Here is a 27,446-nt window from a genome sequence, read left to right on the forward strand (position 1 = left end):
GATTAGCTTTCGTTTTATTAATACGTTTTTTACTGTGCCCCATGATTCAAGTTATGAAAACGTTAAGAACCATAATATGCTGTATATCATTTCCAATCAAGTCCATTTAACTCTTGATGTTTTAATAAAATATATGTATGCGCGGCGCATTACTAAAACGGACATGGTTATGTTTATAGCCATGTTTTATTTGTAACATTTCTGCTGTTATCATCGCCCATCTGGTCACTCTAACAATATCGGATGATTGCCTACGAATCGGACATGTCCAAGACAGACTATTTACTGGTTTACACTAATCGAATGGAAAAAGATCCGACTCAAACGAATCGTTCACGTATCGGTCATCGCTATGTATCTAAGATTTAAGTAGCCTTTACACAAAACATACTCCCGTCACCTATAAAAATCGCAGCGATGTCCTTGAAAGTGTTAATTAGATCACTTTGTTTCATTGTGTGATGTCAAATTTTCAAATGATCGCGCGGGAGTCAGACTTTCCCTCTTGTGGTAATGGTGTGTTCTTCATTCCGCAGATGGAATGCGAAGGTCCGTCGCTTACTTTTGTTGGTTGCTATCCTTTCCTGTCCTCCTTTGGTGTGACAGTCTAAGCGGGGGGTTGATGCATGTCCTCTGATGACTCTCCAAAACAAACTTGTTTCTTTGTTGATGCTTTGTTGGACTTCATGTTTGAAGCTGGGTGAAGAGTTTACTGTAAGTACCTGAATGGCCCAAAAATTGTAGTAATATGTTTAGAAACATAAATAAATAGTCAAACATGTCTACACACTGAGAAAAAATCTCTCCCAGTTATTCTCTGAATGACCATAACCCAATGTTATACCCATTTAATGCTTTCAGGACATTTGTGAGATCATGCTATTTATAGCTATATTGTGCAACGATATATTAAAAGCTTTATAAGTCAAAATCTCCAATTAGTAGTAGATGGGTCATTCCATGAAACAATACTGCATATTTTACATAAAATGTTTATTAACTTTAATGTCCCTTGGTTTTCTATGCATAGATGTACCCCGATTAACAAAAATGCATTAGTACCCAATAATAATATAATAAAAATAATAAACTTTTTGAAGCACTTGACAGGCAATTACCCCAATGAATGTCCCCAATCATGTTTTCTCTACTTCACTATGAAATTTTTCTAAATCTGCAGTTTTAAGTATTAGTATATGCATTAACTTATTCTCTTTTACATAAAATACAATTTATTGTGATACATATTTTGTGTAAAACCATTAAATGAGCTCATGTCCCTCAAACTTCAGTCCACCCTGTTACATGCCATGTTTTCATGTTTCCATGTTTCCACCCTGTTACATTAAAATCTTATCCATATGCCCTAAATCACATGACTTGCTAGAAGTGACATTTCCGTTGAGGGCAAGCAACTCTAAGAACAAAGTAAGAATTAGTCATAAACTTTTCTCTTTTCCCACCTCATTTTTAAGTGACTTATCTAATAGCGTAAAACAACGTCCACCCTGTTGTGTCAATTTAAACAGGATATGAAAAGTTTTTTTTTAAAGTATTATATATATATATATATATATATATATATATATATATATATATATATATATATATATATATATATATATATATATATATTCAAAATCTTCCTGAATCTGTTCTGTCGTTCTTTTCTAGCTAGTAATGGATTTTATAAGTGTAAAACATCTACCCTGTTACGGTCCACCTTGTTGCACATTGCATTGCAAATATGCCATGTAACATGGTTGACAAATGTCATAGAATGTGGTTTTTGTAATAGTTGGTCAGACTTATTAGGTTACACTAGCATGAGCTTGACCAGTGTGTACATTTTAAAGATGTTTTTTCAAAAAACCTGCTCTGTCCAAAATCCACCAAACTGTAGAAATGACCCAGATATGCCATTGACTGATGGTTTTAGCTGCTGGAGGTCAAAGATGTATTTTCTACCCCCCTGGGTTTACATCTTTTGATGTCTATGGGCCACAGTGCTGGCAATGAAACATTACCATGCTTGTGTGTTATCTGTTGAGAAGAGGGGAGGGCGGATGTTTACAGAGCATTATCACCAGCTGATAGGAGTCAGACCCTTCATAATACTGACACCTCAAGCTAAATCTTGTTTGTAGGACAAGATAGCAAATCTTGTTTGTAGGACACCCTGAACTTCTGAACATAACATGCTATGAAAACAGCAGCATTCTGCAGACATATTACTTTGAAAGATGCTTTTATTGTAAGAAAAACGCATATAAATCTTGGTACCTTAAAAAAAAAAAAAAAAAAAAAGCCACAACTGATTCAAAAGAACATTTGAGGTGTCTGACCTAGCCGTGCAGCATCAAAACAAGCAGGGGGAAATCTGAATGCCACTGTGTTAAGGCACTTTCAATAATGCCAAAAGATATATGGTGAGCACATAATATCCATTTTGAAAAGTAAAGATAATACAAGACAACTAAAATAGCTTACGGAGGAGAAAAAGAAGAAGAAGAAGAAGAAAAAAACTATGCAAAAGGAATGGTTTTACTCTGACAATAAATCTCTACGAATATCACAAAAATATTACCACTGTATATTTATATATATATATATATATATACATAAATATTTAACCCTGGTCCTACAATAAATAAGATTACATAATTGGTTTTCCAGCACAGCACTTTGTGTTCAAGCTATTATAGACCATAGGCAGTCTTCTCATCATTGTTTAAATGAGTCAGGGAGAGTTATGAATATGATTGGTGAAAATGATGGAAGAAAAGTATGTCTGGGATAAATTTTAGAGCTGATTATTTACCTTCATAAACAATCCTGATCTTGCCCACATTTTATCTGGGGAAACTGTGACTCGACAGCCCTTCCACTAGAGAAGTACAGTGTGTATTTTAGTTAAAATCCTGCCCTCTAGTGGTGCACAAACTGCATTGAGTCTGATTCAATATTTTAGTAGATTCCCGTTGTCTAAAAAAATCTAATTCATTAATACACAGGAACAACTGAATAACACAATATTAACATTCTAGTAACTAACTAACGAAAACCTGTGATTAATTAATTAATAGTTTCGGTTTTTCATACCTCCCAGAGGACTACTAAGAACTATGTACGCATGTCCATATGTGAATAATGCATAATTAATTCTAAAGTGAGGATCATGGTAACCCACCAGTAATGTCTCCAGTATTACCAAATCCTTCAGAATGAATTACCAATTATTTGTAAGAATATTCTAAAGTGAAAAGCATGATAACTTTGTAGTAATGACTAAAGTCATTGTAAGCTTTTGAGTTTTGTATAGTAATTCCTTCTGGTGGATGTGTTAACACTTGATGTGTGAACACTTGAGTCACTACTAGTGAGTTACCATGATCTTCACTTTAGAATGAATTAAACATTATGCAGTATTCACATTAATTATGAACCTTTATGTAGTTCATACCTCTGTGAGGTATAGTGAACTATAGTGAACCACATTCAACTGAGCGCTATTCGTTAATCAGAGTTTCTTGTTAGTTAATAACAGTTGCTAGACTGTTAATATTGTGTTACTCACTTGTTTGTGTAGTTATTCATTAATGATGAAACAGTATTTTAAGTTAAAGTTTCCCATTCTACAAATACAAAATATCCAGTCTGGAAACCATTTATTAGAAGATTCTGATAAAAGACTGAATAGATAGTTCACCCAAAAATTCTCTCATCATTTACTCACCCTCATGTCATTCCAAACCAGTACGACATTCTTTTGGCTGTGGAACACAAAAGAATATATTTTGAAGAATGTTGGCAACCAAACAGTGTCCGTTCCCATTGACCTCCATTGTATTTTTTGTCCATATAATGGAAGTCAATGGAAACCAAAACCATTGGACCGTTGTTGCCAACATTCTTCAAAATATCAGCTTCTGTGTTCCACAGAAGAAAGTAAAGAAGTTTTATTTTTGGATGGATTATCCCTTTTAAAGGAGTATACATAAAAAAGGACAACATGGAAATTAATTTAATCAAATGTAAAAATCAATCTGTATCCACTACAGAACCTTTTTTAAGTATGTGACATTGGTGTGCTTCTGTTCCAAATGTATTTTACACAGAACTATGTCATTCAATTAAAAGTAAATGCAAACTAAAATCCTGATTGAAATGCATCTTAGAAACATTATCAATGCCCAGCCCAGATCATAGTCCTGTCTCTATTTGTGATTCTATTTTGAAGACCCCAGACACAAAACTGCAAATGCTGCGTGTGCAATCGGTCAAACATAAAATAACAGAAAAAAAAAAAATATATATATATATATATGAAGGGCTCATTTATGAAACATCGGTGCCAGTCTGAGTCCATATCTGAGGCCAAATATGAACTCCAGTCTTTATGATTAGGACAGTTATGTGAGTCATGGGTTGCGGCGGGGAGCTGGGACGCCCCCAGTGGCACCGCAGGACAGAAGCATGGGCGAAGGCAACTTGGTGTCACAGAGCTGGGCAAGGCGTCTTCCAATCTCCTCTTTATCGCACCCTCAGGCTGACGAATCGCACGGGACGCTCCAGGGCGGGGCATGTTACGAGTTTCAGTTTTAGAAATCTGTGTCCCAGCCGGAATTGTCATCTGGGGGAGGGTCCTCGTTGTCCTCAGGAAAGCTATCAAAGTTACTGGTGTCAGTCGGGCTTGCAACCTAATAGGAACGTGAGTGGAGGAAATGGGATGTTAGACGCACAAATATTGAGCAGTAATGTGAATGTCATAAACACAGCTATAAAAAAGCTTAATAATAATGTGTGCATGCATTGTTTGTGCATTATTCTATCTGAAATTGTTTGTTATTGTGTCTGAAATATCAACCGATATAAAAGTATTTCATTTATATACATCAATTAATCAATTTTTGTAGTAATTTTACAGTTGCACTATACATAAAATTCATATTATATTATATATTATTTATACTTAAAGATTTTTCACAGTGAAATATTACAATAGTGATATTATTCTTAATTTGTATTAATAATTAAATAATAATTATTAGTATCATTATTACAGTATATTTTTGGCCAAATTGTGCAGCCCTACAAACAAGTAGAGCAAATCTGCTATATTTTTAGCTATATTTCATGGCAAAAATTAAATCTGTTTTAATGGCTGTGTTAATTCTTCATATACCCAAATTAACGACGTAATTATGTTTTGTCACAAAGGTTTTGGGTGACTGTTGAATTTATTTTAATTGCAGTTCTCTTAATTCATCTTCCTATCATTTAAATTCAAATTTACACTTTTGAATTAAAAGGAGCTTTTTATTTGGATTTTGCTCAACCCTCTGGAGATGCGGATGTGGAATACTCACATCAGGAATAATTGGAGGTACGAGAGTTCCTTTGCGCAGGCCTTCCCAGTTAAAGCCTTCAAACCATCTATGATGGAAAAAATAGAATAAAGATCCTGCGTAGTGTGGTGTTCCAGTTGAATGACACATATCATTTAATAGAATAGATTTAGATTTAAATGTCAAAAATAGTTAACCCCATGCACAGCATAAGACAAAATATATAGTTTGTATACAATACATATTAATTCATTGACTTTAATGATTTTATAAAAGTTTCAGTACTTTTCTAGACCTGAAAAATTCAAATTCCCAAATAATAGGGACACTCACTTGTGTTTTTGGATATCTTTGACTCCATTTTTCAAGTTTCCTAGCCTCTCAGATGGATTGTCCCTGGGGGGAAACAATATTTGGAGGAAAGAGATTAATTTATGGATCTGATTTTGTCAAAAATGGCCTTTGCCAAACCCAGGTACACTATATTTCAAACTAAGGATTTGTTTTAACCGTGAGGTATACATGTGTGATAGAAGTTAACAGCTTTGGAACAGCAAAATATTTAAAGTTAATTTAAAATTCAACTGAAATAGAGTATTAATATGTCAATAACTGTCAATAAATCAGCACAGATTGAACCTAAGGGGTTTTAAAATGTACCCACCTGCATAGTTTTTTAATTAGATTGCCTGCATTTTTGGTGATCTTCTTTGGAAATTCTATCATGTCGATTCCTCTTAAAATGATATTATATGTCTTCATTGGATCTGGTCCTGAGAATGGTGGGCTGAACAACAAATACATATCGGATTTTTACAAAATTAGAATGAGTAAACTTAAACACACAAATGGAAAACATTTTAGCTTAACTTGATTGAAACAAGTTTTCAAACACAGTAATAGTAAACATGATTTACCTTCCAGTCAAGAGTTCATACATAAGAATTCCCAATGACCAGTAGTCTGCTGAGATGTCATGGCCTTTATTAAGAATGATCTCTGGGGCTACATACTCCGGCGTTCCACAGAAAGTCCATGTTTTTTTCCCAAATCCAATCTTTTTAGCAAAGCCAAAGTCCACCTACAAGAGACGAATGGACATACAAATTACAGCTTTTAGTACTTGTCTGTTAAACTAAAAAAAAATAAAAAATGCTGGGTTGTTTCAACTCATGTTTGGGTCAAATATAAACAAACTCAACTGTTTTAAACACAACGGTTGGATTTGTCCATATTTGACCCAAACATGGGTTGAAACAACCAACCATTTTAAGTGTAGCTTTGAATTTCCTAGTGTACTAAAAAGTTGATAAGAAAAACATATGCACATTCAAAAGTATTTCTCATTTTGGGAAAATGGACCAAAATTATTGATGACTCATCTTGCACTCAGAGGCGTATACAAATTGTTGTCCAATCAGATGCTCTCTAGAAAGAGAAGTCCCTCCCCCTGATACCACTTGACACTAAAAGCAGTCTTTAAAATTCACCAGCCTCACAATGTGTCATCTCATTAAAAATGATCTTGAAATGTATACTCACAAGCTTAGCATATCCTCTATGATCCAGAATGAGATTTTCTGGCTTTAAATCTCGGTAGATTATTCCCTTGGAATGCAGGTAAGCAAATGCTTCGACCACACAGGCTGTATAAAACCGTGTAGTTGAGTCTTCAAATGATCCTCTATGAATAGAGAAAAGAAACCATGCTGTTTTACTGGGTTTCTATTATTTAGAGTGATTAGCACCTTCCACCATCACAAAAACAATTTGGCTACCTGTCTCTAAGAATGGTCCAAAGCTCTCCTCCTAGACAGGCTTCCATCAACATGTACAGATATTTGCTGTCTTTGAAAGTTCTGTACAACCTGAGGGAACACAACCACAGAATTTTGGCAATCAATTTTTATTTTTGCCTTGATAATTTTAGGATATGACCTCCAATGATGCTCTCAGGAGGTTTTAGCACCTACCTTACAATGAAGTCTGAATGAGCCTCCTGCATGATCTGTTTCTCAGAGCGGATGTGCTCCTGTTGCCGCGTATCCACGATGTGACGCTTTTTCAGAATCTTCATTGCAAATGTTTTGGTCTCTTCACTCTTGAGCTGTACCTGTGGACACCAAAGGCACAAAAAAAAAAAAAATTGCACAAAAAATGTGCTAATAAGAATATTGCCTATGGAAACAAGTAATACAACCAAATGGTAGTGTTAATATAGCACTTGAATCATGGTCTATTAATGTGTAAAGGGTCTTCAAGGGACTGACTGAGAGAAGGAATTCTTCACATTGCGTCTTCATGAAGGCATTTGCATGTTCATTCGATCCTGTAGCTATCTAGCAAACGGATAGCACTACAAGCATATATAACCCCCTGGCGAAAGGCCACTTGTTTTTACTATGTTGCCGCATTGCCAGAAATAGGCGAGTGGAAAGGGGAATCCTCTTCCAGGACCACTGGGCTTTCCTTTACAACAGAGTCTGATCCGCAATGCGGATTTCTTCCCTCCTCTTTATGTTGAAGTTTCCGTCATTTTCTTCCCCCTAACATTAATGGTCATGCAGAAAATGTCACGCATTAATGATTTTATGATCTATCTATCTATCTATCTATCTATCTATCTATCTATCTATCTATCTATCTATCTATCTATCTATCTATCTATCTATCTATCTATCTATCTATCTATCTATCTATCTATAATAAACTAGTCTTCTTGAACTTTGTGTGGCAGTAATTCAGATGTCTACCCTATTAGCTCTGTTGTGGAAAGTTACCCTGAATAGAGTTAGAGCATTCCCAGACCTGATCTGTCCTTTAGCACCGTGGATCATTTGAGAGCTGCTCATATTTCCAGCAATGTAGATAAGTAAAATGTATTTGTATTATCAGTTAACATATTTTTTTGTTTTTGGGGTGTTGCATACCATAAGCAGAATACCATAAAGCAACTAAACCATATGCATTCACTGTTTTCTTGCTGCAGTCACCTTGTAGTGCTTTTTTATAGAGGCTGGTGATTTTTTAAAACCCTTTTTATTTACATGAAAACATCAAACGTAAAATGCACACATATATAAGGTGGACCATCCTACCAGCTCAACTCTTCCAAATCCTCCAACTCCCAAGGTGTCGATGATGTTGAAGTCCACCAGCTTCAGGTTGGAGAAGAAGGCATTCTCCGCCTCGTATCTGCATTTTTTGAAGTGGAAAAATGGAAACTTCTTAGAGGTTTGGATAGAGTAGGTAATAGGGAATGTTGGAGCAGGAACTGGTGCAGGAATGCTGTTTATTCGCTCCCTCTCCTTCCTCTCCTTTACCGGGATAGGAAGTAGCTCACGCATTGTGGCCTCCTTGTGGTTTGACCAAATCAAATACTGTGAAACAGTTAAATGTACAATTCTCAAAACGACCAGCACTATTGCAAAGATGAACTTGCAATATTTGGCTTGCAATATGCAGTATAGTCCTCGCCTCAAGAGCACGTATGGCAGAATAATAACAACAGTCTTTGTTCAAAAGTAGAGTTAAGGCGCCATTTCCAGGTTACATTTCGAGATTTGGGATGCAGTGCAATTTGAGTCTGGCGAAGGACAAAGCGATCCAGATTGGTGGAGCCTCTCCGCATCAATATTGGTCTGTGAAAGCTCTTCTGGACACAATGTTTGGCTGCAGAAATACCCAAAGTTGTCACTGTCATCAGCATAGACAGTACTAAAAGTTGAGCAAAGGTCTTCGCTGATTTGCTGAAAATCTCACAAAGCAAGAGATTCTGTCCTTGTGCTTGCCCAGGGACAGTACGCTTGACTGGCAAGACTAGTGCTGTCCTTGCGACTAAGTCTCAATCCGTTCCAAAACTGAGCTTGACTGTGTTCTCTATGTGAGTTCCAGTCTCTGCTAATACTGCCTTGCCTGATCCAGCTTTATTTTTAGCATGTGAACTTGGCTTGTGGTTCGCCTAGTCAGAAAAGGTTTCCCCGCTCTACCCTCACACCACCACATCTCTCCTTAAAGTTCAAATTTAACTTGAGAAGGACACTGGTGCTGCATAATTATGAGCCCATTTAGATGCTTTAGCACTGAGAGACTGTGAACCTTTCAATTAACACATATAATAACAAAATTAGCTCATCTTGGAAATAAGTGCGATAGCTAGGTCCTCTGACCAGAAGAAACCATCTGAAAGACTGGACGAAATGTATCTTTAGCTAGATGGCATGTCATATGGGACCAAAAACAGGTATCTTCATTACTACACTTAAGTATTGTTTTGAGGAATTTACTTGAATACTTTTCAAACTGAATAATTGCATTCCTACTCAATTCCAAGGGGAAAAGCTGATTTTTTTACTCTTTCATTTTTTTTAAACATATTTTACAACATAACAATTTGCGAAAGGGTGACAGTCCTTGCCCTAAATAAATGTTTTTATTTATAACCAACTGTCAAATGTCAAACAACAACAAATCTGACATTTATTTAATTTAATTCTTCAGTGTAACTCTCTTGTGTGACCTAGAGATTTACATAGGACACATTACATTTGGTTTTAACCAAGTTTGACAAGGTACAAGGTACTTTAAATTAAAGCTACAATATGTAATTTTGTTTGCCGCTAGGGGTCGCTAACCTCTTACAATAACAAAGGCGTAGGTTGATGACGCATAAGCGGAATTATGGAACTTGTCGTCATGCCGACTGATCTAATAATGTTTATGGATGAGTGAAAACATTGATGTTTTTAACATGACTGTGGTATGAAGCAGGACGTGATTGCTAATGAGAGACAGATATCAGCGCCACACGAGAGTCCCACGGATATAAAGGAATGCGGACATTTTATTCTACCGAACTACCCGCTGAAGTGCTGAATTAATACTCACACAGATCAGTTTATTTGACGAATTAAACTTGTGAGGTAACGCAGCGCTGTTTTACTTGGTCTACACTATTACACTAAACTGCATTTGAGTCTGTTGAAAGTTATAATGTTATTCTATGTTTTAGTTTGTTGGCTATATGAGACTAGCAGTAAGCTAGATCAACATTAGAATAACATACTGATAATATTCTAACATTTCATCATGTTGAGCTATATAACATTGATTAGTTTTATGTACATTTGCTCACCTCTACATTTGCGCGTCTCTGTCAAGTCGAAGTTTGTCACGGACGTGGAGCTCTCGGCATCTCGAAAACGCCACGCTGATATTGATCCTCGTTTTATTTCTCCTTTTGTCCCAAAGTCTGCTTGCCATGGTCCATCATTTTTGAACGAAACAACAACAGCGTGAGCGTGCCGCTAAACATAATGCAGTTGTCCACGTCTGTCGCCATGGTTACTATGGCAGTACCAGCCCGATCTCATCCCAAGGCATCATATACTGACGCTCCTGACATTTTGTCTACATCGAACGCACATGGCACCCTTTAGCATCAATATGAGACGCAGATAGATATGGGCCAGAAGGCACCTCCTACACCAGGCCTAAACCTACCCATAACCGAACAAAGCTCTGTGCGTCTCATATTGACGCTAAAGGGTGCCATGTGCGTTCGATGTAGACGAAATGTCATAAGCGTCAGTATATGACGCCCTAGGATGAGAATGCGTTGGCAGTACATGCGGAAACCAGGGATAATGCGGATATTACGTCACTGACAGGCGACAAGTGAACAGGGATGAGCCATTATTTAAAATATTGTAAGTACACAACTGCAGGAAATATATCACAGTGCAAGTGATTTTTTGATATTTTATTACACAATTCTTACATATTGTACCTTTAAAATTATTTTACTCACGTCGCTCCAAACCTGTATGACTTTCTGTCTACTGTGGAACACAAAACTAGATCATTTGAAGAATGTTTTGATCCAAAGTATATAACCTGATAGTTCAGCCAAAGAGTAAAAACCAACGGGATTAACTTTCATTGGACCAAAACATTCTTCAAAATATCTACTTTTGTGTTCCACAGAAGAAAGTCATATGGGTTTGGAATGACATGAGGATGAATAAAATAATATGATTTCCCCATACTTTTCACAAATTTAGATGTTAGAATGCTAAAAGTCTCAAGGTCACAGTCTCAGTACAAGCGCAGAAACCCTTATGTCACTTTAGAAGCTGGAAAACACCCTGGAGGACCACCACTGATATCTGACACGGCAAGGACACAGTATATGCAGTAAGTTTCCATATTTAATCAAGACTCCATGGGCAGTGGGACAGCTGCCCCCTCCAACCTCTCACGCCAATGAGAGACCACTGCACTTGTCTGCATAAGAAGATTATGGCACATAGTGATTTGGCTGTTTCTGCCAATGTCGAGAGTCATTCATCTGTAAAGAAGGCAGTATTTTGGTACATTGTCCCACCCACATCAACAAAAGAATGCATGTAAATCAACTGGTTCCAGTATTCTGGGGAAAATAACGATAATTAAAAAAAAATCCTAGCCCTACATAAACTGCAATTCAAGTCTGGGAGTAAGAGTTCTAATTTGATAAATGAAACTATATTGGTCATGGTTGTTTACTGGGGCACAATCTACTACAGGTAATTGATATAATCAGCAGTTAATAGGATAGTTCACCCATAAAGAAAATTCTAATAAGACTTTTGTTCACATAAAATATGTGTTCGCATAATTCTCGCAAGTTACTGAATCTGGTCATCCTTTAAAGTGATTGTTTCTTCAGAAGACTTGGTTTAACTTCTCGATTCATTTTAAAATGTACTTTTTGAAGCTTGAAAATGTTGATTACATAGACTGTAAATGGATTGACAAAAAATATGAAAGATGTGTTCTGAAGATGAACCAGAAGGGTGATGGTGATGACAGAAATACAAGTCCTATGTTAAATGTATGAGAACACAGTGTAACACTGGTTCAAAAGAATCACTAGGCAACTAAAAAGTACATTCAAATAAATGAACCATACTAATTAGTTAAGTTAAATTACTCAAGAGTCTATTAATTGTCATTTACTTTTTTTTTTTACATCATCTAAATTTATTCTTCAAATCAACCATTTTTAAACAAGAGTCTACAATCCAAGGTTGTTTTCCATGGTTATGGTTACAAGCATAACCCCTCAAGTGTTTGAACTCCATGAGTGGGAAGAGGGGAGTGGGCTGGATTTCACATAAGCTGTTGAGAGGTGATATGTTAGGTCTGAGCTCTGAGAAGAGCTACTGATGACTGACGTCACACGGTCAACCAGAGAGATTTTCCACTGCCGTAGCTGAGAGCATTCATTACAGTTTGTTACCCATATGTACTTATAACCCGTTAATGGGACAGTAAACAAGTAGAGGGTACTGACTGAGAGGCTTTGATAAGTCTGAAATATCCAAAGCCGATTTACAGTACTTGGGTCTTAAAGCTCTACTGGAAGAAATCATTTGATACAGTATATGTTTCACACAAAAGAAAGTCATAGAGGTTTCGAACGACACTTATGGTGAGTAAATGAAGAGAATTTCCCTAGTGAAAAAATAGTATACTTAAGCACAATTTATTTGTATGCACTTTAGTATAAATGTATTTGTGGCCCACTATAAATTGGTATACTTAAAGTCTGTTAAATTGGAACAACTAATGTTGAACCAAATGCATTTTAGTTGTCCAAAGGCAGTGCTGAAGTTCAACTAAAGTTGTATTAAAAATGCTTGTTTGTGTTAAAGTGGAACTCTTCCAAGTACACGTATGTATACTTTGTATTTAAGATTTGAAATGCACAATTCACTCAGCATAATTTTCAAATGTATTTGGTGACATTACAATTACAACTCTATTGCACTGTAAGAGTGTTGAACATACATTAATATTATACTGATGACAAACTTTTAGTGCTTTTAAAACACATTGCAATGGCATTCCAAGTAAACTTGAAGTGTGCTAATAGCATCATTGCTGTGTGCTTCAAATACATAAATAATGGCACAGCTTAAGAATTTGGCTTTTACTGACATTTTACAGACACCCCCCAGTATACCAGTAACTCACCTATCCGGAGAACATCAGTGAGACAATGGAAACAGATATATGTACACTGAATGTAGGAACAACTACGGACTAGATTTGAACCCGAGTCCCAGCCACACTAGCACACGCGGTTTACCAGTTGCACCTAGGCCTGTCACGATAACAAATTTTGCTGGACGATAAATTGTCCAAGAAATTATCGCGATAAACGATAATATTGTCGTACTGAGACCATTTTCATTTAATATAATTATAATGGCATAATAATGCAGGTACACCTTTTCAACGATCTATAAACTTTTATTTCTAAAGAATATTAAACATTGAAAACGGAAAACATTTTAAATATCCAAAAAAATGAACAAAACAACCAAAAACAATGAAAGCAATGGACTCTTAGTGTCTGTTAACAAAATAAATGTCTGTTAATAAAAAAAAATGAAACAAAATTGCACTTCAAAAAATATTAAATATTAGGCTTTAGACATTATTAAATAGTGATACATTCCATAACAGGCAAAACTGACAGTTAGGACCTTTGTAAACAAATAAAAAAAGCCTCAACAAGCCATATCACCCAAATTTTGCACTGTTACTCCTGTTACTTTGTCAAGTGATTGTGTACTGTCGGGAAGACAGAGACGCACTTTATTGCGTGCATGCTACGCACTGAAAATACTTGGTTAGGATTAGGGGTGAGGAGTGCGTGCGTATTACACGCCATAAAGAGTGTATCATATGCACGCAAAAACTATTTTTGGCATATAAATGGCACGAGAAATAACATTTGTGGTATAGATATGCATTTTCATGTGATTGGGCTCGCTGTCGCAACTCACAACTAGCGTCTTCTCTCTCTCCCGGCAGTAGCCGCAAACAGTCCCGCGGCCGCCGGCGCTTTCCCATACAAAGACCATGTGACTGACAAGCGCCGCCTTCCCACACAAAGACCATGCAACTGACAACAAGAGGGTTCACTCCTCCTATACGCTAAAGAACCGAGCGAGAGTGGTCATCCAGTCTCTTTGGTAGAGAGAGAGAGACGAGGAAAACAAACAAGCATGCAAATGGAATTATCGCGGCCGGAAAAATTATCGAGCTCATTTTTTTTATCGTGCGATTAATCGACTTATCGACTATCGCGACAGGCCTAGTTGCACCACCACGCAGATATTCACTATGCACAACTGGGGTTACTTTGTGTTCTCTCTATACTTTTACAAGTACTACTATAAGTAAACCGTTTTTCGGTATGACAGTCTCACATTATGCTGCAGGTTTAAATGTGACGCCTGAATTGAAATTATTTTAATACAATTTAAGTTGTTACTTTTCATGCAGTTTCGTTAACGTTTCTGAGTTTATGTGAGATTTTAACTTTTTGTGGAATTTTTGAGGACTGGTCAGGATAAAATTCATAATTCATAATATTTTGACATTTCCACATTTCAAAGACCAAAGGACCATTAAAGTAGCATTAATGGAAAAAGTGTATTAGCACCGTAGGTGCATTAGTACTACAATTTCTGATCAAGTACATACATTTATTTCACCATTTCAAATTGGATGTATGTTGTTTTCTCTTTTTTTCATAATTACATATCTTTACTTTTGTAACTACATTCTCTATGTATGTAAAGCTGATTTTCAACCATGCAAAATTGTGAAAAGTGCAATAGAAATAAATTTCAATTGAATTAAAGAATACCTTATATTAAAAGTGTGGTTAAATTATTGAAAAGGTAAAGGTCATAATTACAAAACTTACTTCATTATGATGAATTATTATGAATTATACTTTTTTTGCAACTCAAAACACATTTCCTGTAAACCTTTTTACTATTTTACTCAAGTAGAACTCAAATTAAGTTCATTGTATTGTACATTTAATCATAACAGGTAATCAGATGATTTAAACAAAAATTAATTACTTAAGTAGTACTTAAATATTTAACAAATTAAATAATTTTATTTGCAAAATACTCATTACATTTGCGCTGTAGGCAAAAGTTGTGTTTGGAAATTCTGCCCTTACAGCACCATTTAGCAGAAACAAACTAGATGTTTCAATTCATACCTCACATTTTCATTGGATTGCACAAAAAAGAAAGTCTCATCTAAAAAAAAATTAAAAATAATTTCATAATTCTCAGGTTTGAAATACATGGTGAGACTTGTGTCTTTAGCTGCAATGAGCTTCTAGACTCTAAAGGTTTCCTTCTGACAAATCTGCAACACAGACTCTCAATAGTGTGCACTCTAGCGAGTTCGGCTGTTTAGCAAAAGTACAGCAAAATCAATTGTCAGTGAATTCCATTTCACAGCCCGTGAATGTAAGGTGAGGAGAGATTGACTTATCATACATATACAAAAACTGCCCCCTTCACTGAACAAAAATACTGTAGCTTATATTTAGGCCTATATGTTAAAACATATTATTACATTACTTCAGACACTTTTAAGGTGTGAAGTTTGTGTGCTTGATGAAAGCATGAAATAACTAGGCCATACATTCACAGTTTATTTTTTAGATTTTTTATTTTATTTTTTACATTTATAGGTTTCAGTTAGTACATGGACATGTCAGTTAGTCAATAGACATGTCAATCTATGTTTAGTATCATGAAATAAATGTATTTTAAATACAACTCAGTAACTTTTTTTTTTTTTTCACTAGGGTGAACTATCATTTTGAAATGCTCCTATCTAGCATGAACACCAGAGTTTTTAGGAGGAATGTTCTAGACCTTGACTGGCCTCCAATCTCTCGTAAAAAGCTGAAGACCAGTCAAATTCCTCCATGCAGAAACGGCAGCCTTTCAACATATCCACTTCTGCTGTTACAGCTGTGAAAATAAGCCCTAAGTCCGAACTCTAGTCGGGCCGCGGGCAGTTTCCTCAGGGGTCAGTGGTTAGCTAAGAACGGCTGGGTGCTGGGGTTTGACCTCATACCCAACAAAGAAAAGATGGATGAAATGACAGAAAACAGCGTGCTGCGGGCGGCCTGCCCAGGTGTTCTCCACAATGCAGCATTTGACTGCATTACATCCCCTTGACTTAAGACGACCTTTTTAAGTCTAGGTTAGCTCTTGTTGACTTGGTTCTTGTCACGTTATATTTTACTCATTTAAGTTTGCACGTGTCTTACATGACCTATTTGACCACACTGGGACTTTGAATAATGTTAAAAACACTCTTCAATAGACAGGCCTTACAAAATGTAATGTCAAAATGTCATCTCTCTAGAGCAACTAACAAAAAATGTTATTTAATGGTTGTCCATTGGCAAGCTAAATCCAGTACATGCATGTGACCATTCCGCATACATGTGAAATCTGATGCGCTGTAAAGCCACCAATGGAAACAACACTCAACTTTTTTCCATGCTATAATGTCCTTTTTAGGCTTTGATAATAAAGTTTAAACTGACAGAATTGTACACAGACTGATATTTTATGCAATATATTGATTTCATTATTTATAAAAAAATATTTCTGATTAACTAGATGTGTTTATCAGAATGTTACTGCCAAAACCAATTGTCAATTGAACTCCGGTTGGGATCAAATAAAACAATTTGCGAATCATTGGTCAGTGCAGCTCATATTAATACAATTCACGATTTGACTGAGTCCAGTTTTGCTACGTTTTAGTAAAAATATTATTTGTAATGCCTCAATGCACAATGTCAAATTTGACTCCAGAAGTACACCGCAAATGCCAAAGTGCAAAGCTTATCAGCTTATGCAACAGCCATTCGTGTCGGCTCATGTATCATTCGTATAATGGCCTGTTTTTTTCTTGGGCTGTTTTTAGATCAACGTGCGAAGTCTCAGTCACATGAATCCTAACAGCAGCACTGACCTTGCACTTCTCCTTCAATTTGTATTGTTCCTTCAACACCCTCTTCTGATGCCACAGATAACATCTGTCATTATGATGTACGGGTGGCCTTTCTCCAAACTACAGCAGGACAGTAATAACACATGACAGAAGAATGGCTTGGCAGCTCAGCTGACTGAAAAGGTCTTGCTTGTATAATTATCACTTAGAGTTAATTAAAAATAATGGCAACACTTTAGTTTAGGGTCCAATTCTCACTATTAACTAGTTGGTTATTAGGATATTGGGTGTTTATTAGTACTTATAAAACACATATTAATGCCTTATTCTGCATGCATATTCTACATCCCTTTATCCTGCCCAATACCCCAAACTTAACAAATACCTTACTAACTATTAACATGCAGTGATTAGGAGTTTATTGAAGCAAAAGTTGAAGTAAATAATTAGTTAATAGTGAGAATTGGTCCCTAATCTGAAGTGTGACCCACATTTTTACAATCACTAGGACCCATTTCTCAATACTTAGATCACTTTTTCAAAACTCTTCACACAGTGAGCACAACAGCAGTCTATGGGGTTCAAATGGTGGTTCTTTTTCCATTGCTTTGGCACAAAATCACATAAAAAATCATTCGTTTTTTTTAGCTATTAATTCAGGGGCCACTAACACAGCCCAGTTCTAACAGGAAAACCCTAACGCGCTTCAGCCGCCCATCCGCACAAAACAGTGCCTGGTGTCCCGAGAACACACTCCCTGAAATAGGTTCGAAGGTGCAAACGATTATCCGTTATCTCTGCGCAAACCTCAAAAACGTAAACCTGCGAAAACGCAGATGGTCACACAGTACGTGTTCAGTCCATAGGTATGCACGTTTGAATATATATGTGCGCAGGCGTGTATTCATTCTAAACCATTTAGTGCCTTGTAAGTAATCAGCAAAATTTAAAAATGTATACATTGTTTAATAGGCAGCCAGTGCAGTGTTGACAGAACCGGACTAATATGGTCATACTACCTGGTTCTGGTAAGAACTCGAGCTGCTGCGTTTTGGACCAGGTGGAGTTGGTTTATTAAGCGTGCAGGGCAACCACCCATAATAGCATTACAATAATCTAGCCTTGATTTCATGAACGCATTGTTCTGCATTTTTCATTGAGAGCATATGACGTAATTTAGATATATTTTTAAGATGAAAAAATGCAGTTTTACAGATACTAGACTCATGACTTTCAAATGAAAGACTGGTATCAAAGAGCACACCCAGGTTCCAAACCGACGACGAAGACTTGACTTGTCCAATAATTAGAATCTCTGTTTTTTCCGAATTAAGTAGCAGGAAAATGCTAGATATCGAGTGTTTTTTTTTTTTGTTTTTTTGTTTTTTCATGTAATGACATATAGACGGATGTGGAATTCATAGTCAATGATACAGAATACAACTGAACCTCTGGAGGATGTAAGCAACTGAGCTGTCAAATAGGTTGCACTTGAGAGTGAAAGGCCAGGTGCAAAAATAAATGCCTTACATAAGCATCTGTCAAGATTGTGTTTCTAGAGATGAAGGATTCTGCAGTGTATGACTATAAACTATCATATGAACAATGTTATGCTGAAATTAAGTGCATGATTTGTTAGAAGTTCTAAAAAACAACAATTTTAATTTTGATTCTGATTTTAATTTTAATTTTTCCCAATTACCAATAGTTGAATCATATTTTAAATGGTACATTAAGGAAATATAAACCAAATCAAATACAGCATTAAATTACTTATTCATTTTAATAAGTGCCAACATTTTAATAACATGACAGTCTGTTTAAGTCAGATATAATTTGTAACCCACTGGTAACAATGTAGGCCATGCATGTGGGACAGTGGTATTTAAATGGCGGACCGGTTCCATCTGGAATGTTCACATAATTGTGTCATTGTACCGTTTCTACAGCGCGTCAAAACAACGGAAAACAAAAGTTTTGGTCTTAGCAGTGGTCTCCAAATCTGAACCAGCTGAAAAGTGCACAAAACACCTCTAAAACCAGCAAACCAAGCTGGGAGACCAAAAACGAGCTTGTTCTGGTTTAAGATGTATATATATATATATATATATATATATTTATATTTATTTATTATTGTAATATCTGTATAAAGATACAAATATATGCACTTTTTTTAATTAATATTTTCTTGGTCTAGAATAAATTTGATAAAAAATGAAAACACTCCTTACATGTCAATATTGGTCTGTAGCCAATTACTATTCAGTAATATGTATCACATAACCCCTTTGCAGGGTCTCCTCTGCTGCCACATATAGAGGCTGTTTATGTCAGGTGATTCCCAAGAAAAAGGACATGCTAGCAAGAGGGACATGAGACAGCTGCCTCAGCATGTCCAGCCCAAACACAGACACACGCATGAATGTTGTTCTAATATGTTCGCTAATATATCGCTATTTTATATTTAACACATTTTTTTTTTTTACCCCTGTGCGATGAACAAAAAAGACCTGTGCTGTGTGTATATCAGGGCCTTTAGTATTTGTTGACTGATGGCATGAGGCCAATGTGTCCACCCTATTGCAGAGGACAGAACATAGTGTACTCGTTTTTCTGTTCCAACATGGCGTGAAATGACATCTGCCTTATCGGTGTGCTCAGCATGGCAAAGGAAGCTAAACAAACATGGAGCAACTTTTGGGGTAACCTCAGATCAGAATGTCAAACTATTTGCCAGACAAGTCTTTGAGTCCAAGTCTGAAGTCCTCTGTCACAAGTCCAAGTCAGCAACAATTTTGCATACTGCAGGTTATTTTTATTAACCCTGTTGCAGGACAATTCTTTTAACATACACTGGTCTGCGGTCTGATTTTTTTTTTTCTTTTTGGAAAATAGTGTCTTCACCAAGGCTGCATTTATTTGATCAGACATATAATAAAACAGTTTTTATATTTTAAATGTCATTTTTTCCTGTGATGCAAAGCTGAATTTTCAGCATCATTACTCCAGACTTCAGTGTCACATGATCCTTCAATCATTCTAATATGATGATTTACTGCTAGAAACATTTCTGTGATACACTTTTTTGGGGGGATCAAATACTTATTTCAGATAAGATTTTTCTGGATTTTTTTGGTTGATATTCTGTTTCTGCGTTTCAGCAGGGGATCAAATAATTATTTCCCCCACTGTATATATGAAAAATAATAATAATAATGATTTCAAATTCGTGTTTTCCATTAGCCAAGGAAACAAAGTCCCATCCCAAAACTCCACCATTGAAAAATGTATTATTATTATTAATAATAATAATATTTAAATAATTATTAATAATATAATACAAATGCAAATATTGTAAATAATAATAATAAATATCATTATTATTAAAATTATAATAATTTTCTATTATATTACCATTCAAAAAATCAGTATGACAGCGTTTTATGTGCTTATGTTTGATTCTTGCACATTGCTCACATATATAACTTGCACATTGCTCACATATATGAAATATCAACAACAACAAAATGAGATAAATATATTAGCGATGCAACAATGACAATTTTTTGCACTGCACTACCAAACCCTATTAAATGCAGGGGAAAAAAAATCACTATTTCTGAAATATCCAAATGTACCAATTTGAAAACAGTACAGTCTGCGGAAGCAGAAGTATGAAGCACACTTACACACACGCTAATTTATCCAAAGGCCAGTATCCTAGTAACTAATGAATGTAACGTAATTCTCTTGAGTGATAGAGGTTGTTTAGACACTTGCTATTGTGAGCACAGTGCATTTCATTAACACAACTTCATAGCACTCTGTGTATTCACCACTCGAGACTCCTGATGCTCTAGTGAGGACAGTGGTGCTGAATACACACGCCACCATGGCAACAAGACCAGTTCATCAGCGCACGTGACCGTGAAGAACAATGGTTCTGACCGTTCGAGATGTTGGTGTCACTGCAGGTGCCATCCTTCCTTCAAGCTCACTGCTTGTTTCACTGACCTAAATCACCTTGGATGTCAACATCAGAGCGCTGTCTAATGTCAGTGTTTGGACTGAGCAGTTGTCACATCTCTGACAATATGGGCCAGATTTACTAACAGCTTTCGCCAGGGCAAACCCTCTTTTGCCGTTAAAAAACTACTGTCAGGATTAAGCCTCTGGTGCTCTTCGCGTGTCGGTCAAAAATGATGAATTCTTTTTTTCTTTTTTTTTTGTCAATGAAATGAATGTGCTATATTTTAGTTTGATAATGTTTTTTATTTAATCTTTTGTATTTTGGGGGGATTTTTTTATACTAAATTATATTTACGCTGTATTTATAAACCATTTATTCACTTTTTGAGCATCGACCTGAAAATGAAATTTTCAAGTTAAACTGCCGTAAATCTTGAATGCTTTAGAACATTAGAGAGTTTGATCTCTTTTCAAAGACGACACTTGGCAGATTAAAAAAGTGAACTTAAAAAAAGTAACAGAATTTTGTGTGTATTGTTATGAAAAATGCACAAAAAGTAGTTAAGTTACTGGTATATGTGCCATTAATGAATGTCTGCGCACGAAGGTACCTCACGAAACTTTGCCCGTGTTGTTCGTAGATCACCCGCACCTGATTATCATCGGCTCTGCTTGTTTGCAACCCTAAGCTAATTTGCGCTGCTCTTGGATTGAGTTGGTCATAATGGAAATTAGCTGTGTCAGTGTTCTTTAATTTGCGCATTGTCAGTATATCACCTGCAGAACTTTCCACTTCCAAATGCTAATTTGCCCTGTATATTAAATCTGGCCCTATGTTGCTGTTTGACTCTCAGGAACAAAGGAACATTGTGATTCATCATCTACAGCAGACGACTGGAAGCAGGAATCACTGTGTGTTGAGTCACAGATCCAGCTGTGTTGGACCAACAGCAGCATATGCACTGAGCAAACACGAGTTTATCCTGTCAGCTGGGAAACGTTCATTCAGTTGGGCCGCTTAAAGCGCCCCATTATGCTTTTTCAGATTTTACAAATTGCACATTTCATTGATGCAGAGATGAGTACGTGTATTTTGCAAAACATTGGCAACTGCTTTTTATCACTTAGTTTGAAGCAGCACCACAATTGATTTGTTACATAGGGACTACTGAACATACTACGTTTATTCTAAAGTGCAATGTACTTACAATCATCATTGGGTAACCAAAACTTATTTTTGATTACCTTACTTGCATTCTTCATGTCCACTTGAACATTTGAGCCAAATCCAGGAAATACAGTATGGAAGCTTGTTTCCGCCACAGAATAAAACATTTTAAAAGATAATCGCGACTTTTTATCACACAATTGCGAGTTATATAATGTCAGAATTGCGTGATATTAAGTTGCAATTGCATGTTATAACTTTTTCTCACAATTGTGACTTTATATTACGCAATTCTGACTTCATAACACACAATTGCGAGTTTATATCTCGCAAGTCTGATAACTTTTCTCAGAATTGTGAGATATGAACTCGCAATTTTGAGTTATAAACTCGCAATTTTGAGTTATAAACTCAAAATCTTTCTCAGAATTGCATGTTTATATCTCGCAATTCTGACTTTATAACATGCAAATGGGAGATATAAAGTCAGAACTGCAAGATTTAAAGTCGCAATTGCGTGTTATAAAGTCAGAATTGTGAGTTGTCTTTTTTTCCTTAGAATTGGAATTTATCTCAAAATTGCGAGTTTATAAAAAGTCAGAATTGTGAGATAAAAGGTCGCAATTACCTTTTTTTATTTTTCAGTCTGTGGCGGAAACAAGCTTCCATAAATACATCATGTAAGTAGACAAGCGGTCAAGTGCAAAGACAGCAAGTGTGGGCATTGGGACAGGCCCAATTGTCAGGAAAACTACAACATGAGCAGTTTTGGAACAAGATTAGGGGATTAAAGGATGGCAGATTTTTCATTTTCTGATAAACTAATCCTTTACAAACAAAATTGACTGACTACAGCTACTGGCTAATGTTTGTCTTATAATGCAACACTTCTATCTCAACTCGTCCTCATATCTGGGCTTTTAACAGGCATCCTCTTCATTAAACACTCATCTATTTACAGCTAGAGCTCATCAACAATATGCAGCTATATCATTTTATGCATATCGAAACCACCCTCTCATATTTGCACAAATTACTTGCATTTAATTATATTGTTCAATCTACCATATGGTTTTGTGCAGACAAAGGGTGCAGTGGGCACACACCTTATAACAATGTAGCACTTATGATCAGATATAACACATGAAGCGAGTTTACAATGCATCATATAACTAAAAAACAATGAGTACGTAATTGAAATCGGATATTTTATGTCTAGGTATGGCCACATGAGGGAGCTCTTAGATCGGTTAGTGAGTGTTGACCCACGCTTTAATGCACATTTTGAGCCAGACATGATTGATTAGATAGATAGATAGATAGATAGATAGATAGATAGATAGATAGATAGATAGATAGATAGATAGATAGATAGATAGATAGATAGATAGATAGATAGATAGATAGATAGATAGATAGATAGATAGATAGATAGATAGATAGATAGATAGATAGATAGATAGATAGATAGATAGATAGATAGGCAGACAGACAGAAAGACAGACAGACAGACAGATAGATAGATGTTTTACATGCAATTCAACTTTATCTGAGCAGGAAAGCTCCACATGGCAAAACCTCTAATGCATTTGATGATATTGGGTTACTCATTCCTGAAAGCCTGTCCAGCTCAGATAATTATCGCCACAAGGAGGTCATGGACGCGGCCAGACATGCAAATCAAATGAAAGACACAGGCCAATTAATTTCTGCCTTGTATGGATCTTCATCATACACCACATGGTCGAACTCATTACAGATTAGATTAATTCATATCACAGACAAAGGTGTTTTTATAAAGGGAGTGTGTTGTCTTTGTGTGTGTAGTCTTTTCAACACTTTTTGTCATTATGGGGTATAGAGTGTACATTGAGTTGGAAAAACATTTAAATCACGTTAGCATAATGCAGGCTTTCTGAATGCACTGGCCTTGAATGGATCACATTGAATCACAATTTAATGTACAGAGCTCCATATGGTCTGAATACATTATCAGAAGATGTTGAGTTTCACACTTACTTTGCTTTGGTGCCAGCATCATCATAGCCTTTGTTTGAGACGTCGTCCAGGCCTCCGATCAAGTGTTTGAAAGAACTGCAAACATGAACAAAATGTCAAACGATTACTTTTATATACACACACACACACGCACGCACACACACACACACGCACATGCACACACACGCACACACGCACGCACACACACACACACACACACACACACACACACACACACACACACACACACACACACACACACACACACACACACACACACACACTATTGATAAAAAATTGCATTTTACACAATTTTTTTTTTCAATATGCATGGTTAAATCGGTTAAAATCTGATTAGCTGACTTTATGTAACTTCAAGGAGTTGAGCGACACAAGTTTTTATTACTCTGTCTGGAAGTAAAGGGAACTGAATTGAGTCAAAATGGTTTTATTAAATAATGTTGTCTTCATAATTTAAACAAAAATACACACTGACCTTTGTTTTATGAATGAGGCCCAATGAACAGTATTAAAAAGCAAAATGTCAACACTAATTTTCCACTTTTTTCTTTCTTTTCCATATAGCCTAGCGGGGTGATACTTTTTTCATTTAATAGTACTTTGTTTTTGAGTGTGAACCCTGGTGAAAATTAATATGCTAAGTATACTTGCAGCCAGACTGATTCAGTATACTTCAAGTGTGTTAATGATTAGTTAACTTGAAGTGTGCAATTTTGGAACAACTCATTTTGTACTTAGTATATTTTAGTTGTATTAAATTGTAGTAAAGCATAACTTTAAGTGTATTTAGTGTACTTTTGTGTGCTAAATTGGAACAACATCAAGTATACTTAAACTTTAAGTATGCCTGTGCTTGGTTAGTGATATTAAAATGTACTTTATTTGTGTTACAATTACATTACAAATTCATAACGAGTGTCTTCGAAACATACAAGCAATATACCATAAGCGTATTATTTTGAGTAAAAAGTATATGCTCAGTAATACCTTTGGCTTATTCCAAATACTTCAAATTGCACACTTTTTTTGTTGCTGTTAATATATTTGCAATGCACTATTGAAAAAGGGAATATATTTCAACTACAATAAAGTATACTCTCTTTTTTTTTCACTGGGGAATCACAGCTGAATTCCTGATTTATGCAACAGTTCTGCCCTTTTTCAGATTAACTTGCCCAATGATGCTATCAGAATTCAATTTGGATGCAACTCTAAAAAGAAAAAAAAGAGTCATTGTTCAGCATCAATTCAGTTCTGCTGTAAAGATCATCAATTATTAAATGAGTTCATTTCATTTATAAAGCGGCTTTGCAGAAAACAGTGATGTTATCATCCAGCTCAGTTCAGTTCTCATTCAATAGTGTCAGTACAGCAAGATATTTTTGAAAAATCAAAGATATATGATTTCAAAACACACCGAAATTTCATTATGTAGAATTATGATGTTTAATTTGATGCTTTCAAATTAAAATTTTCAAAAACATAATTATAAAAACAGGACGTTGCCAAGGCTGTTGAGTCTAATCTCTGCCAAACAGACATGGTAGGTTTTTTTTTTTTTTTGGTCCACCAAGGCATACTCAGTAGAAAAACAAAGTACAACAAACTTGAACCAAACTATAGTTTCTTTTCTTTTTTTCTAATGTCACTCATGTTTACTTTTAATAGTTTATTCATCATATATACGTCATAGCTTGCCAGGGGTTAAAATGATATGTCACCCCTTAGCCAGAAGCAAAAAAAGTGCTTTTTCCCCCCAGACTTATTAAATCAGAGAAATGTTTTTATATATTTTGCTACATCATAAGAGATTTAGACATGAGAGGGAGCCAGTAAGTGTTCATTACTACAGCTGAGGGCTTCAAGATGTGACTCATTCACCAGAGAAATCTGACATTATCTCATATTTTTGTTAGAACTCTGATGAAACATTGAAACTAAAAGGGGAAACAATATTTTATGGTTCAGAGCTGAAATGTAGGATTAATCGCTAGCTTTAAATCCTAATGGCATCGTTTCGTTTGATGTACCCATGATTTATTCAGTCTTTTAAGTCTTGGCAGCAGAGGTCGGGCAGGACACCAGTAACCCGAGCCATAATAATGATTTGATGGACATTTAAAGTGTAAATGACTTTATATCACTGCACTGTTGACCCCATTCCATGATGTAGGCTATTCTTAGCACAGTCCCAAGTGAAGCCCCAGAATCAGTTGCAGAAAAGTTTTGCGGGTGTGAATCCATGAATGTCACTTATTTATACTTATATGTCAAGCATTAAAATGCTATTTAAAGATCTTTGAGTTCTTTGATTCAGATCTTAAAGGCGAAGTCTATAATTTCTGCTTCAGTCACCAAACGTAACTGCATACATAACGCTTCAATACAAATATTTAGTGGGTCCATGACAAATAATTCCAAAATCTATTGTAAAACCATATCACAAATCTATTTTTTTAAATATAATATTATATAAGCTGATTTGGTGACGCTTTACTACTAGGTCTCATTTGTTAACATTAAGTTATGCATTAACTAACATGAACTAACAATGAGCAATACATTGTCAGAGCATGTATTACCCGTCGTTAATGTTAGTTGATAAAAATGTTCATGTTCATGTTAGTTGACATTGCATTAACTGATGTTAACAGATTCAAATTTTGATCTTAAAAATGTTTTAGTAAATGTTGAGATTAATATTAACAAAGATGAATAAATGATGTAGAATTATTGTTCATTGTTAGTTCATGTTGACTAATGTAGTTAACTAATGTTAACAAAAGAACCCTTATTGTAAAGATACTTTATCTATGCATTTATTTAATAAGCTTTAAATTAAACAAAATATAACAAATGTATAATGGCATATGGTATAACCTTCAAGTAAAATATATTTCCCTTACATCTTAAATACATGTGAGTGTACAGATCATAATTATCTTCAAGTTTTAAGTACAAGCTTTTAAATACAAACCGTATTTTTTTTTACAAATATGAATTTTTAATGTTGATATATCATTTGTTTTTGTGGGTTGTACCATATGACATAAATTATATTTTATCAAAACTGATTCATTGCCTTTATAAAAAAAGATGAT

General features: G+C 35.5%; 1 protein-coding gene across 1 annotated transcript; it reads right to left on the minus strand.

Moving 5' to 3' along the window:
• Positions 1-4,449: 4,449 nt before the first annotated feature.
• Positions 4,450-8,846, minus strand: LOC308706879 (cGMP-dependent protein kinase 1-like). Its single transcript, XM_081392751.1, has 9 exons — positions 8,447-8,846; positions 7,322-7,461; positions 7,127-7,216; positions 6,891-7,032; positions 6,266-6,429; positions 6,013-6,135; positions 5,682-5,744; positions 5,370-5,436; positions 4,450-4,700 (listed from the first exon to the last, which is right to left on the minus strand). Exons 1-9 carry the CDS (start codon positions 8,693-8,695, stop codon positions 4,602-4,604), a joined length of 1,137 nt encoding a protein of 378 aa, XP_081248877.1. The 5' UTR covers positions 8,696-8,846; the 3' UTR covers positions 4,450-4,601.
• Positions 8,847-27,446: the final 18,600 nt, after the last annotated feature.

The sequence above is a fragment of the Scardinius erythrophthalmus genome (assembly GCF_964197995.2).
Source record: "Scardinius erythrophthalmus genome assembly, chromosome: 18".
Lineage (NCBI taxonomy): Eukaryota > Metazoa > Chordata > Actinopteri > Cypriniformes > Leuciscidae > Scardinius > Scardinius erythrophthalmus.

What these genes read in the sequence shown, in the direction of transcription:
- LOC308706879 (XM_081392751.1), bottom strand. Translation starts at nt 8,695, where the DNA reads ATGCGTGAGCTACTTCCTATCCCGGTAAAGGAGAGGAAGGAGAGGGAG. An exon ending in TATGAACTCTTGACTGGAAG is followed by an intron (nt 6,136 to 6,265) that starts GTAAATCATGTT and finishes TTTGTTGTTCAG; the next exon opens with CCCACCATTCTCAGGACCAG. An exon ending in AAAGATATCCAAAAACACAA is followed by an intron (nt 5,437 to 5,681) that starts GTGAGTGTCCCT and finishes TTTCCATCATAG; the next exon opens with ATGGTTTGAAGGCTTTAACT.